The 15,019-nt window shown below is 35.3% G+C and overlaps 1 protein-coding gene across 2 annotated transcripts in view; it reads left to right on the top strand.

Annotated features, from left to right (window-relative positions):
• The window catches only part of LOC128994594 (organic cation transporter 1-like), a 40,193-nt gene extending 25,902 nt beyond the window's left edge, over positions 1-14,291 (top strand). For both annotated transcript variants that reach the window (XM_054419252.1, XM_054419253.1), the window contains exons 4-12: positions 6,157-6,260; positions 7,066-7,220; positions 7,751-7,910; positions 8,224-8,359; positions 10,104-10,308; positions 11,717-11,848; positions 12,424-12,605; positions 13,381-13,553; positions 14,107-14,291. In XM_054419252.1, the coding sequence (XP_054275227.1) occupies positions 6,157-6,260; positions 7,066-7,220; positions 7,751-7,910; positions 8,224-8,359; positions 10,104-10,308; positions 11,717-11,848; positions 12,424-12,605; positions 13,381-13,553; positions 14,107-14,269 (1,410 nt within the window). In that variant the 3' untranslated portion in view covers positions 14,270-14,291. The remainder of the gene's footprint in view (positions 1-6,156; positions 6,261-7,065; positions 7,221-7,750; positions 7,911-8,223; positions 8,360-10,103; positions 10,309-11,716; positions 11,849-12,423; positions 12,606-13,380; positions 13,554-14,106) is intronic.
• The last annotated feature ends 728 nt before the right edge of the window (positions 14,292-15,019 follow it).

Here is a 15,019-nt window from a genome sequence, read left to right as displayed (position 1 = left end):
TGGTATCTGAGTGATAGTGCTGGCCAAAATAATAGCCATATAACTGCAAGAAGGTCTTAGATTCGGTTGTTCAATAACGAGACATGTAACTAACTAGTTGTACATATCAAAACTAGGCCCAGTAGTCCTTGATTGTTGTACATGTAATCAATGTTCCTGGCTAAAGAAGCGGCCAATCTTTGTGAGAAACAAAGCTATAGAGATCACATCACCAAAAGCTAATCTATGATAAATCACTCTACCTTGATTATTGAACTTCCATTAATTTTCATTCTAAAATACGCAGCTCCTTTTCATTTAACAGGAGGCGTTGTTATCTTTAATTAATTACAGTACAGGAATAAAGACAAATACGCATTGAGGAAACTTAAAACTGGATTCAAAGCTGATCAAAAACATTTTCTTCCGGCTATGTTTTACCCCAATAGACCATAAGTAACACACTCAAAGCATTACTCATCCGAAACTCGTGTTTCGTTCAAATCTCGATTAAAACATAAGTCTAAGTTGGGTCCCTATCTCAAATAGCAACATGCAATACATGATTTATCAACAAAAGCTAATATATTAGAAAGCAATAGTTTTGGAATGTGTATGTATGTCTGTATGTGAGTTTCATGACAGTTGTAGACACGCGTGTACAATACTTGTCGCGTGTTTGGTAATTACCTACTAATTTACTGAGTGGTGTACAATGTATAAACCTGTCTCCACGCAAGTACACGTAGCGCCAAGCTCATCAGATAATGTTACTTAAACTACACAATGAATAATGAACGGTCCATTTGGTAGATTGGCCTAATTTCCAGAGAGAAATAACACCATTTACACCCTGGCAAAAGTGAATACCTTGCTAACTAAACCTTCACTAATTACTTCTTTGAACATTTTGAGATAACAAAATATTTAACGAACCATGGTGGATTTCGTACGTTTCTGCATTATTTAAACTGACGAAAAGATAATATTTTAACATATCATAGCCACAATCAACTTATCTTTTGGTTGTTATTTTGAATCAAATAACACTAATGCCTTTGACTGAGTGTAGGTAAACATCTCATAATATTTTAAAATCCGAAACCTGATTTGATGTGCTTTTTCTAGTAGCCTATTGTTTAAGTTAACCATATTTTCTCTTTTATTACGAGTAGAGGTTTTATAAATTGTTAATGTCAGAGAAAAAATTACCAATAATTGTTTAATTAACTCATTCATTTTGTTAAATTAGTTTTTAACTGCCATAAACTAGCTGTTACCCACGGGATTCACCCCGTTTGACTTCGTTTCCCCGTATTAATAAAACTATTGATTGTTTAAGTTAAGCTGAAATAAACAAAACAGATGTAAAGCAGGTGTAAACAGATGTAAAGACCTTGTACAGTAATACAAACAAACAATCACGACTCATTTTAATAATGTGATAAATTGAAAGAATAACAAACAAATAAGTATTTTTAACATTAGGTAGACAAAAATTTCCCTATAGAAAGGAATTACGACCTTAAAGGGCAATTAATGAAATAATGGATAGTTTTGCGCAAGGTTTCTCGTCAAGACGAACATTTTAAGTATATGGTTTATGGGGGCGTGAATTGTAGTTTTCTCATAAGTTCATGAGTACTTTGGAGTTTATGGATCAACCTTAAAGTTGTCATCAGCTGATTCCTAGTGTACCGCGGAGCCCGGTGGCAGTATGTGTGGTTATGGCTGTGGCTGTGGCTGTCCAAGAGAACCTGTTCACCGTCGCGACCGCAACTTTATCCGCATTTCGGTTGTGGTCCAGCAACCATGGTCGCTTCCCAAGACCAACCAGTCACACCCACTGAAGCTCTATCTGAATGTCGAGTGATCATACAAAACATAATGAGCCAACCAAGGTTTATTAGACAATGTTTTAATCAATTGAATCGTTTAACTACCGTACTGAACAATCTTGTAAATCTTCTGTTCCTGTTTGAAATAATCTATCTATATATTAAATAGGCGAACACGAATTTTGTGATAATTGTTTTGAAGCTGTTATGCATCCGATCACCAAGTTTAAGGTGTCGTTGGATAGGTCGTGGCAAGTAGATTTACCATATCAAAAAGTCTTTGAAATTCCATTAGGGCTCTGCCCCAGTGGCCTTCAAAGTTCCCATGTTATCCTTATGGAGAAAATGTTTGTTTTAAACATATGAATACTTTAAATTTACACTAAATATTTAAAACATCAGATTATATTAAAATTGAAATCAATGGATACATGTCCTATTTATTAGATTAGTTGAAAAGATTGGAGTTTTACTGCATAACACTGTTTTAAAGGTTGAATGAATTCAAATGTCAAGATACAGTAGTTACACTATTTGTTGTGTTTTTTTAAATCTTTCTTTTACTGAAACTAAATAAGGGGGTATTATTTAACGAGTGGAGGATATGAATGTCAAAGGAGCAATGTTTTTTATCGAGTTTCGTCAATTAATTGTAAGGGATGTTGCCTGCATTCTGCTGTTATATGATTATTTATGATAGGTGCTGAATAATAATGATCAGAAGTTCTTAATGTTCGTTTTAAATATGATTTCTTTCATTGATAAAACTGTGTGATTATATAGGTGTGATTATATAGAATAGGTAGGGATGGACGGGTCTTAACCTTTCAGGACATTTTCTGGGCACACATATTTTTAATCTTCATGAGGGGATTACATTTAGTTTATGATTTAGCCAGAACGGGATTTGTTCCAACCATCAGCGAATTTTTGCAATTGTGAATGACGATGATTTAACGTCTTCGCGATCGTAGGAGTTGTTCACGATTGTACCGGTGACGATGGCTCCTTGACAGATAGACGTTTAAGATTTTGACACGATGTAGCGTTTTGGGTGGACTAGACTGACTGACGGTGGGGTAATGTTGGTGATGAACGTTATATAATGACGGTGGATGATGCGATATGGTACTGTGAGACTAATTTAAGCGTGCTGATTCTGCTACCAAATTATTACATGAAAGACGTGTTGGGGACCAGAGGACGGAGATCTTTTACCCAGACCGGAAGCTTGCATAGCCAGCTTTGATTTATGCTAATACAACTAATTTATTAAATCTATCCTTCCAAAACTTGTGACCTAGAAAATGACTATGAATGAAATGATTGGTTGGTGATTGAACCACTTAAATCAGAAATGACTTAAGAATTTACTGAGAAGATCTATGGAATTCTTCTGGGGAAAACGTGTTGCCCTAATCATATCGAAAATGGTCCGATGCTGAAGGCCTCGGACCGTAATTGTTTGATTCCTACATAATTTCCGAAGTCGGGGCGACCCTTGTAGGTCTCCCCTTTCGTTGCTAACTAGCCTGGCATACTAATCTAATATCTAGTATAAATACTGTAATTATTCTAGGGACTTACTGTACTTACATTCACTGCCACATAACGTGCCCTGCACTTATATGAAAAAAATAGTTTTAGACTCCTAAAAGACTAAGTAAAACCTGAAAATCGAGTGTCTGTAAAAGTAAGTTTTTGTGACTATGATCGGTTTCCCCGTAGACCCTATTTATTTCAAAAGCTATATTGTTCAATTTTACTTTTTTTTATTTCACGCCAACATTATCCAATGCAGACATAAAAGAGTCAGCCAAAACCAAGTGATGATATAATAATGGATGATGATGTGGTAATTAAGACAGCAATAGCCTCTCACACTCAATTACAGGGTCAAGGACAAGGGGGAATGGGGGAGACAAAGTTATAAGCTCATAAGAAATTAATCTCTCAATTTTATGTTCTTTATGCTCTTGATTAGCCCAAGTTAATGTATTAAAAGCTTAAAACTCTTAAAAACCCAATGGTCAAAGGGAAGTAGATCCAGTTTAAAACCATACAAAAGCTACTGACTTTTCTCAGATCAAACAGTTGACCTTCTTTTGCCTTTATCATTCATTGTAGTTACATATTGAGACAGAAACATGATCTCGTCAATTTTGTGGATTTTAGCATAGATAAAAAGTGTTGGTTAGTCTATGATTTTAGCCATGAATATGAGTGAATCAAGAGTGTAGAATGGAGTGAAACACCTTTTGTGTAGCTCTAGATCTGGCTAAGTTGGGCTCCTGTCTGTTTCTTTAGCCAGGGTGATTATCAAAGGCCCATCAATGATCAAGAACACTTGGGTCTAGTTTTAAATCATCACGACTTTTCTCAGGATCGAATGGGAGAAATTCTGATTGTTATGCTAGCACCACCTAGCCACCACATAACATTTTGATAACATCGTGACTTACTATTTATCTAACTAGCAACATCTCACTGCTGCAGACAAGTTGTTTGTTGCGGTACAAACAACCTTTATATGAGACCTGTTGCTCTAGATATGATATCAGATATTTGTACTGGTCAGTAACTCCGAATAAATTTATGGCCCTGGTACTGCACACATATATGATGCTTTAAAAGGTCAACTTCCTCATTCGATTGTATGTATGGCCTATTTCTGTGTCCATGTTGTGTAAAATGTTAGATTTAAGCTTCACATTACATGTTGAGTTGTTTATGATAACAAATCACCAAGTGCTAGTATAACATTTTTTCCAAAAAAATAGTTTCATCATAAAATTATATGATGGTTTTTATTTAGGAAATTCCTATTTTGTATTTATTTAGAAGAGATAAGGGAGAAAAACAATGGATTTTCCTCCAAAATAACTGAATAAACCATATCAGCTATTGATTTGATCTAATTAATAGATATTCTGTAGTTGGGTGCATCCTTTTTTGCCCAATGAGGTATTTAAGCTCGCCAACAATTTGAACTAGATGAGTTATGACTTCACAAATCTGAAAAATTTAACGGAGAAAACAATTATATTAGTTCACATAATTTTCTTTCTCGGTCAAAATTGTTTGCCACAATTCTTGTGGACTGTGGTGATAATGATCTGTATACTTCCACTATATTTGGATATTATCTAAAAAAATTGACAAAGAACTTGCTGCCAACAGGAGGTTGAGCAAAGTTGAGGGGGAACCATGTAACTTACCTATCAGAACTTTACTAATGGAAGACAACAAAGGGACAGTTAGTTCAAACGTTTTCTTGATTTGCACAGTAGCCTATGTTAATTGACTTAGCCTATATATAGAAATATGAAATAATCTTAAAAAAACACAATGATAATACAGTACAGTATAAGCTTCAAATCTGTAAACTACTAAAAAAATCCCTTTGTAAACAACATATTATTATTTTATATTGCAATTTTGATACCGTCTATAATATAAACAATAGTATATTTCATCACTAGGGCGTAAAGTGACTCTTTTCAACCCAAGCTCAAGTTTCACAAATGAGGCGAAGCCGGGGTAAAAAAATTAGCAAGAGTTGAAAATAATTAAAAATAGATTTTACTTTTGTCTACAGCTCAATCTGTTGTAACTTATATTTGGTTGAAAATACACTTATTGCCCGTTAAATAATGTTGAACCATGCGATTGCTTACAATCAATTTTTGTAAGGTTTACAACAGCTGACTTTTGCTAGAGACTAATAATGCTGTTGGAGTAAAAGAGCTACTTTATACCCACAACACATGCGTGAAAAACAGCTGCTTTTGTTGCAGTATGAAAAAAAAAACTTCATATTACCATTCACTATTGGATCGTCAAGTATATTATAGTTAGTTTTTACTTTTTAACTACAAAATCTTAACTTAACTACTATTTGTTTACAGAAAATCAAATCAACCTCCGAATCAATTGTATTTATGATTCTCGATTCAATTAGAAGCTAGTTTTATTTAATGCTGATTTTATTAAATTTTATCATTGACTATTCAAATATAGTAGGCCCTTTTATATATCATGGTGCAATATAGTCCATATAGTACCTTAATAGTCAATGGTTTGATGGCTTTAAAAATTAAACTTATTTATAATCCAAATTTTTAAAAGTGTTACAATTACGGTTTTTAATAGTAAATTTATAAGGCATCATGGATGTCTATTATGAGATGAAAAATCAATTTATAAAACGAGTATTTATTAATTGTTTTAGGGGCTACTGTCCTATCTGGGCTATTGTATTTTTGTACAATGTATAAAACAATTGTGTATATTTATCTCGGGATTGTATTTTGGTGTCTAAGGTGTTATGTTTGTTCAGCTAGATCTAGTCTGTGACAAGAGCTGGTGGGTTTCCACATCAACTACATTTTTCTACGTCGGCTCACTTTTGGGAAACGTCGTTTTTGGATGGATAGCAGACAGGTTTGTGAGTGTGTATTTAGTTATATAGTATTTCTATTATCTTTATATTTTACTGCATATAAGTACTTAGCCAGCAGTTCCCAACATTTTTTGTCTGGTGACGTACCTGTATCCTGGCCATTTTTTACCATCTACCTATTTAATGAGCTTGTTTTAAATATAACATAAAAACAAGATTTGTGATTTAAATAGTTATTTGAATGACCGTCTAATTCGGGCTTTATAAACCAAGCTGAATTAGGACCAAATCCATTCTGCCTGGAGAGGTACGGCCCTTAAAAAAACCATTCCCCTAAGTAAGGAAAAATCGTACAAACTTTCCTTGGAATGGTCATGAATCTAGACCTCCTGATTGTGAAGTGATGTCATCACTGATACCACCTCATTCGGTCACATTAATAATAATATAATGAAACTTAATACCAGTATAACTAATACGACATACAAATACTAGATTTTACTCTATATACCTCAAAATAATTAAAATAATTTTGTCAAAATGAAAAGACCCATATTAAATTGATGATCAAATGAATTTAAATTTGTGAGGTTAGACATACAGTATTATTAAAGGATGGACACTCGATACTGCAATACACAAGTGTTTTAATTTGTCCATCCTGACGATAAAATCATCTCCGAATCGCCTGTAGGAGTATCACCTCTGATTGAGAAGACGTTAGACGTTAAGGATTAAATAATAATATATATTTTATACTATAAATTGATTATATCCTAGTTGAATTGCTCAAAGTTCATAGCCCAATAAGATAAGGTAAAACGCCGACTTTTGTAATGTCTCCAGATGGGGCCGTCGCAAGGCTTTCTTGTCCATTCTGTTCCTGATGGTGTTCTCGTCCATCGCTACATCGTTCTCACCCAATTATCTCGTCTACACAATTTTAAGAACAGTCAACGGACTCTTCTTTCCAGCCATCTTCCAGATCCCCTTCATTCTTGGTATGCTATGGCTATTTGAATTGTTTTTCAAATTTTTATTTTTAGAGAATTCTCATCACCATTTAGATGATATTTTATAAGTAGCCTAACAAAAACTCTGTATTAGTAGCATGAAAGTAATTTCTCAACGGTATTTTCATTTATAAAAATTAGTATAAATAAAGCATAATTGTTAAGGGAGTAATATTTTTTATTAGTTTTAGTTTTGTTTGGAGGGTTAGAGTGGCTTAGTCACAATGGTTTTGTTGAGGAATGTCTTGTCACTTTCTAGCTTTAATCTTTTGTCTGACAGGCCGATGACAAGGGATCATAATCAACCCAGTTGGGATCAAACCAGCAACCCTCAGAATTTGAGACAAGCACTAATCAGAAGCACACTTATCCCAGACATTAATCGTCAACTTTGTTTGGTACATCCAATAAACAAGTCTGAGGCATATGTGGATGCTGGGATAATTAAAGGATTGAAAGAGGCAACCAACCTCTCAAGAGTTTTGAATCATTCAATCAGCATACACACGTTGTTTCAGCACTAGAGATGATGGGCCCCAGGTACCGCACATTCGCTGGGATGGTCATATGCATGTTCTTTGCCATGGCGATGTCTCTACTAGCTTTACTTGGGTACTTCCTACGCCACTGGTTCACTCTATCGCTCGCCACATCTGTACCATTCTTACTGCTTTTCAGGTGATTACAACATTTGTTCCATGAAAAAATACCTAATACTTAAAACAAAATTATACAATAAACTGCTACTATTTTATGTAAAGACTGCTCTAAGCTAAGCTGATGTATGATTTATTCTTCATCTCTTCTTCCGTGTCATCTCCAAAATGTAGCTTTGTGTCTCCTGTTGACTTTATTATTATCTACATTCTAAATATATTGTTTTAATTTCTAGTTTCTCAGTTTTTTTATGTCCTTTAAATGATTTCTCATACTTTTATTTATTCTTGTTAATAAAATTAAATGCTCTATGAAAGTCTTGTGCCTATTACAGTTATTACTGGATCACTCCGGAATCTCCTCGATGGTTGCTGAGCAAAAACCGAATCGATGAAGCAGAAGTCATTGTTCAGAAAATGGCCAAGATGAATAAAAAACCTGTTCCTCCTAACTTTTTGAGGACATTGCAGGTAAATCAGTACAACTTCAATCCTTATAGTTTTACATGTAAGATCAGAGGTGCTACTGGTCCAGTGGCTAGAGCAAAGAACTACTTGGGAGCTACGTTCTAACTGCCAATGACTAACAGCTATTTGCTTTTTGATCATGAACTGTGGTTTAGAACCTCTTGTTGAGCGTTGAGCTACAACATAGTTCCACCCATAGTATCTGATGTATAAAATTTAAATTACCGAATCTAATGGATATTGAAATCTCTCTTTTTATTCCTCTACACACGAAAGTACCCTTTCTAAATGTAAAATGAGCTAAAAAAATAGGTTATTCCCGCTACTGCACGGCAAAATTACATAACGTTAACTTTCTGTGCATTTGTGGTGTAGTAACCGTTATAGGATTTTGCTGTACAGACCGATCAGCTGTTGCATTATTTGCTGTTATCTGTGACATAAGCACGGAAACTCAGCGTTATAGTTCGGTTTTTTCTTGATAATAAGTTGAATAAACAAAAATATACATGTTGTTTACAAGTTTTAGTAATGAAAAATAATGTTCAATACTTTTCTCAACAGTGCCATTGTGGGGCTCGATAGCTTTTTTCATGCTGTCCTTTTATAATTTAAATTATTTAGCTAGTTTGAAAATAAATCAATGGATAGAGAGGTTTAATTAAGATCCTTTTTTAATTGCTTCTGCCTCAAATTGCTCCTACTAGGTAAAATTTCAATAATCTGTTTTCTTCCCGGAAATTTGGACTAGGACCACCTATAAACCCCTTGTTGAACTGAATCTGTGCAAGGTCCCACTAGAAAAACAGGCTATGCTGCAGGATCCATGACGTCACACTAGTGGAAAGATTTCATTGATAAATTCATTGCTATCACCATTCCCATATGTTTTAGGTAAATAAACAAGCTGGTTGTTTGTAAGATTTTAATGGTAGAACTATCCACCACTGTGACGTAGTGTTGCGCTGCCCGTACTGCAGCATGGCCTGTTTTTTTCTAGTGGGCCCTTGGTTAGATACCCCTTTTAAAAAAATCATAAGATAATTTGGTTAATGATAAATCAACTAGCATTCTTGTAAATGGCTACTCTCAAAAACCTATTTATCTAATATTTGAAAATGTGCAAATTTTCATAAAAAACCCCAAAATTTGTAAGTTCCTTTAATACAAATAAAAAAAAATAAAGAGATTCAAATCAAATCAAATCAAACTAAAAGCAACACTTACTTCAGACAGAGTCACCAAGTCTGCCTGTGATCCCTCTCGGTTTGATTATTGTTATCGCCAATAAAACTCTCATTACTTTTGTAGCTTAATATCTTTATCACAGTGCATGATGCCTCAGTGGTCCCTGTTTAACTATTACGTCTAGTAGTACCTAAGTTAGTGCAACAATTACAGCTTAACAAGGTTAGATGTAAAGTGACTCGGACCACAGTGAGTACTGAGTGTAGCATTCCAAGTATCCATAAGTGCATAGAGTAAGAACTTCTAATTACTGTGACTGTATACTATGATATGTAGAACAGTCTCCTACCTTGGGGATTATAATTTGCCACCTTTCTTAGAATGGCAATCCCTAAGAACTTGGAAGCGGCAAGAGTCTCAGTTTTTTGCTTTTAATTCCGTAATCTTTTTAAATTATGTAGGGTCCTGTCAAGAAGAATTTGCTGATAATACGTGATGATAAAAATATACAAAACACTAGTTTAATATAACCCAAATTTTTAGTTCTTTATTCTATTAGGTAGAGAGTGAGCGTTTGGCAGAGCATAAGCCTTCAGAGCCAACCTCTGACTTCACAACTCCAATGGACATTTTGAGACATCCGAACATACGCACAAAGTTCTTCATCCTCTCGTTTGATTGGGTGGCTAACGCTGTTGTCTACAATGGCCTCTCGTACAATGCTACCAACCTGGGCGTAAGCGACTATCTCGCTTTTTTCATAGGTTGGTTTAATCTTTGTGGTTAATTGTTATCCTAACATTTATGTGACAAAACCAAACCAATCATAATCTGTCATCAAAACTGACTCAATTGACTTTCATGCTACAAATTTTATCACTGTTAACATAACTGCACTAGCATACTGTGATAAAGTAAGAAATTTAAGACCGACTCTCTCAACACTAAAATCTTGTAGAAATGTTTTTTCGTCAATACATTTACTAAAGAGATTACAAACTCCCTTACTTACCATTGCACAAAATAAAGTTTCACCTCATCATGTCATGACTGTAAATCCTGCTAGTATGTTGCAACGCTCACAGAATCATTGATTGCGATTTACCTATAAATTCTGACCCTTTGCGACTGCAACCTTTTTACATTGAATCAAAAATATTAAAATTGAATGATCAGAGGTTAGTTAAAATAACTTTGTAAGCATTTTTTATTTCTGACAAAATAGATCACAAAAAAATTTTAAAGTGACTTTAGCTTTGTAGCTAAAGGTAGTTGGAGTAGCTCACACACTGCATCTTATACGTTTCACCTTACCTACTCATGTAGGAGAACATCATATGACAAGCCCTTATCATAATTGCCTGCCATATTTGGAACAACCTACTTCTCTCCATGAAAGTGCTTGGTCGTCCCCGGTTTGAGGTGGCACTATAAAAATTGTACTCTAAGGGCGTGGCATCGGTTGGTGTGTCATAGAACTGTTTTGGTGCTTGTGTGATTGCTGACTGACTGTGTGAGTCATTTAGTTATGTAATTTTGTTTAAGTATTGTTTTTGAAGGACTGTTTGTATAATGTTTTATATTACCACATTTTAAATGAATGCAGGTTAAGTAGGGGCCTATAAGCAAGGGCCACGAACCTAACTTTGCCAGTTGAAATAAAGGATTTTCATTTCATTTCATATAGTTTTTAACTTAGAGATAACTAGACATTTTACCTTCAGGTTGATCTTTTTCCTGTCTTAAAAAAATGGAGTTAGTTGAATTGAGCCTACAACAGAGTGATGTATTCAATAGCATATTTGTGGACTCCACCAATTTTTTAACCAAACCAAATTGAATTACAACTCCTTATAAAACTATCACATCTACTATGTCATCTCAACTGTCTTAGTATCTAAAACTAGGAGAGGAAATACTAAGAAGAAGAAAGCTAAAAGAATTGTTACAGTAGCCAAAAACATATAGGGTAAGAAAATCTCACCCTAATATGTAATTTAAAATCAAAACAATTGGAATGTGTGTTTATTACTGTAACAGAAGGACTCCATCACATAGTCTTTATGGATCAGGTAACAATGGGTACGTATAGGGATTGTGTGAGAGGGACCTCTCGATGTTTGCTCATATAAACTTATCCCCACAATCTCATTGTTGTCGATGTTTTTGTAGGAGGAGCCATAGAGATCCCCAGCTATGTGTTGACATGGTGGGCTATGGACTATTACGGTCGCAGACTTGTTCTGTGTCTCTCAATGCTGCTTGGAGGAGTAGCCTGTGTTTCATGTTTATTTGTACCTGAAAGTAAGTACAGCTAATGCTAAGTAATTAAGTGATTGGTTGCCAATTAATAGATTATTGATTGAATCTTGATAAAAGTTGGCCTTAACTAAAATCAGCTCTCCCTGCTTTTTGAGTCTCGATATGTTCCTAATTAAAGAAATAGATTATCTTAGACAGTAACAACGCTACACAGATCGCCATTCATATGCAGCTAAAACATAAGCACCTTCTTTTCAAAGGCCGAGAAGTCTAAGGCTTTATCTGAGAATCAGCACTTAAAATTGAAGGTTCAAAACCATGGAGGGACCCATCTAAGAATAAATTGTAGCAGTTGACAGGATGGGCGAATTATTTAAATATTTAATAGCTGCATCAAATATCAGGCATTTTGCTGTTTATTGCTTGTCCTTAGACTAGTATTTGTGGGTGTGTATGTGTTCACCAAAAAGTTGTTTAACAATTTGAAAAAATTGGATTTTTATGTTCATAACATCATACTAAAATCATTTATTTATCCACGGAGTTCAAAGGGTTGGTCCAATAACAAAAACAAACCAATATTTAATTGAATCTTAATAATCTTTAACTCTTTTCAGAGGCTGTGTGGGTCACAGTCTCTCTGGCGATGGTGGGCAAGTTCGGCAATGCGGCCGCCTTCGCAGTGTTCTACGTCTTTGTTGGGGAGTTACTGCCCACTGTACTCCGCAGTCAAGCTATGGGCATCGGAAGTTTTATTGCTGGCATTGGACTGCTCAGCTTCCCTCACATTGTCAACTTGGTGAGTTCATTAAGTTGGTTGGATCCACTTGAAAATTATGCTTTAGTTAAGAGTCTTCATCACCCGTGGGGTAGTTTCATTTTGGGGTTGTGGCCTTGGGGGGGAAGTTGTGTAGACGGGTAGCGTGGGGTTATTATGCGCACAATAAAAAAAAAGTTGTTAACACACGACTACTAAATATGCAACTATGAAAAACAACGGCCGGAAAATGGAGGCGAGTTAGCGTAGCGAACGAGTTAACCTGAAGGCAAGTGAGCGTAGCGAACGAGCTAACCTGAAGGCAAGTGAGCACAGCGAACCAACTGCTGTTCGTTATATAAGAAGGTTTCAACTGAATATTATAAGATCCCCGTGCGTAGAACGGGTACACAGCTAGTCATTAAAATTAAAGATGTATCCAAGTAAAAAGAAAGATTTTACCTGAGAAATTTTGGGATTTAAAAAAGTCTCTGTAGAAGGTTCAATTCTCAGGAAGGTGTATTTGCTTCCACTTTTTTGAAAGGGACAACTGCCAGTGCAAAACCTTACTAAAAATAAGTGTACAGTAATTTTAATAATTTTTTAAATCATATTGCATTACAAAAAGTTCAAATAAAAACTTAAATAAAATAAAATGTACATGAATGGACTAATCTAGAAACTAGATTTTTTAAATTGTAGCACAAAGCATTTCCTAAAAAATATAAATAAATTAGGAACAATTTGTCCTTCATAGAGGATGCTCAATCCATTGTCTTGGACCTCTTATATAACAATACATGATTTTTTTGTTCAGGCAAGGTACAGCAGAGTTATGCCCCTGATTGTGATGGGCACTTTGTCCTTAGCTGGGGCTGCAGTGTCTGTCTTCCTACCTGAGACACTTCACATTCATCTGCCCCAAACTATTGCTGAAGGCGAGGCTTTAAAAGCCACGTTCAGCTTGTGCTCTATAACGTCCAAGCGCAGGTATACCAGTTATTACGAATTGGCATTAGCTATTTATTTTAAATTGCATGTTTTTACAGAAAAACATGTCAGTTTTTTTACTTTTAGAGTAAGTAACGTTTTGATTTATACCAGTTGAAAATACAGGTTTTTTTGTGTACATTTCCATCAGTTAGGTATTTCTTAAGGGAACGGTCCAACACTGGTCTTGTTACTATATAACAATGTTGATGTTGAGTTTTATAACATTTTAATAGCAAGTGACAAATGGCATCTCAATTCAGTACCTGTCATGAAATCTACGATTTACATAATATTAATTTTTAACACTAACAAGTTTTCTTTCTTTAGTAATCAAGTGTTAAGTAATCTTTAGTAGTAAGTATAACCTTTCTTAGTAGTTCAAGTGTTAAATATTAGTTCAAATAAAATATTTATACCGCTATTTATTTTTAGGATAGAATTCTGCTCTATTTGTTTTCCACTTGATTTGGTTTCCACAATCTGCTTCCTGCCAGTGATAATTGGCAAATCGTCTCTCATTCCCACAACTTTCACCAAACACTGTTTGCAGACGCAGGAGACCCCCAGATGCACCTGAAGACCACTCTAACTCCAAGCTGCCCAACGGAGCCCCCGCCACGGACAATGAACTTCTAGACATTGTGTCTCCCATCCAAGTCATCATCACAGATTTTGACGCAGAGAACTCACTTGAGCTTGAGACCAAGCAATAATGCACTTAGTGATAGTCATAATAAATGCCACTTTTTACAAAATCTGACTGGTCATTGCCCTTTACAAGAGTGTGCTTGATATGGTTTCAATAACTCCCACTGGAGAATAAGGCTTCAACAACTGTCTTCAACCCCCCTACAGCAGAAAACTCTGCACTTCTTTCCAACTCCTTCCTATATATCTAGCTTCTCTTTCAACACTTTGCTTCAAACTCTCCCTTGGTCTTTATCTTCTTCACCTTGCAGGCTCCTCCAGTCCTTGATTTCTCAGGGCATGGTTTGGTTTCCTCCAACGTGTGGCCATTAATTTCCTCTCATCCTCTTTATTTTCTTATTTACAGGCAGCTAGTCCATACCTGACCACAAAGTATTCATGATTCTTCAAAGACTACGACAATAATAATTTAATGTCGTTCAAAGGTTTATTGCGGACATTTTCCATCACGAATGTAAAAAACAATACACAACGTTTCGGGATCTGGAATCTGATCCCGTCCTCGGGTGAAAAAAACTTAACTAACACATTACAACTAACAATACACAAACGCCCAACCTAAGTTGGAATACACTACAGACCCTACAGACAAGCCTTTTATAGATTACTAGCTGGCCCGACAGACGTCGTCCTGTCCTAACGTGGTTTTATGTCAAATGCTTGTTCATTTTCAAGATCCTGGTTGAAGTTCGTTCGCTATGCTCACTCACCTTTACGTTGGAGCTCATTCGCTGCGCTCACTTGCCTTCAGGTTA

Source organism: Macrosteles quadrilineatus, unplaced genomic scaffold (assembly GCF_028750875.1).
Source record: "Macrosteles quadrilineatus isolate MER2022 unplaced genomic scaffold, UCM_ALF_1.0 Scaffold_5__1_contigs__length_97177068, whole genome shotgun sequence".
In the NCBI taxonomy this organism is placed as follows: Eukaryota; Metazoa; Arthropoda; class Insecta; order Hemiptera; family Cicadellidae; genus Macrosteles; species Macrosteles quadrilineatus.
This window is presented reverse-complemented; position numbering and strand designations above follow the sequence as displayed.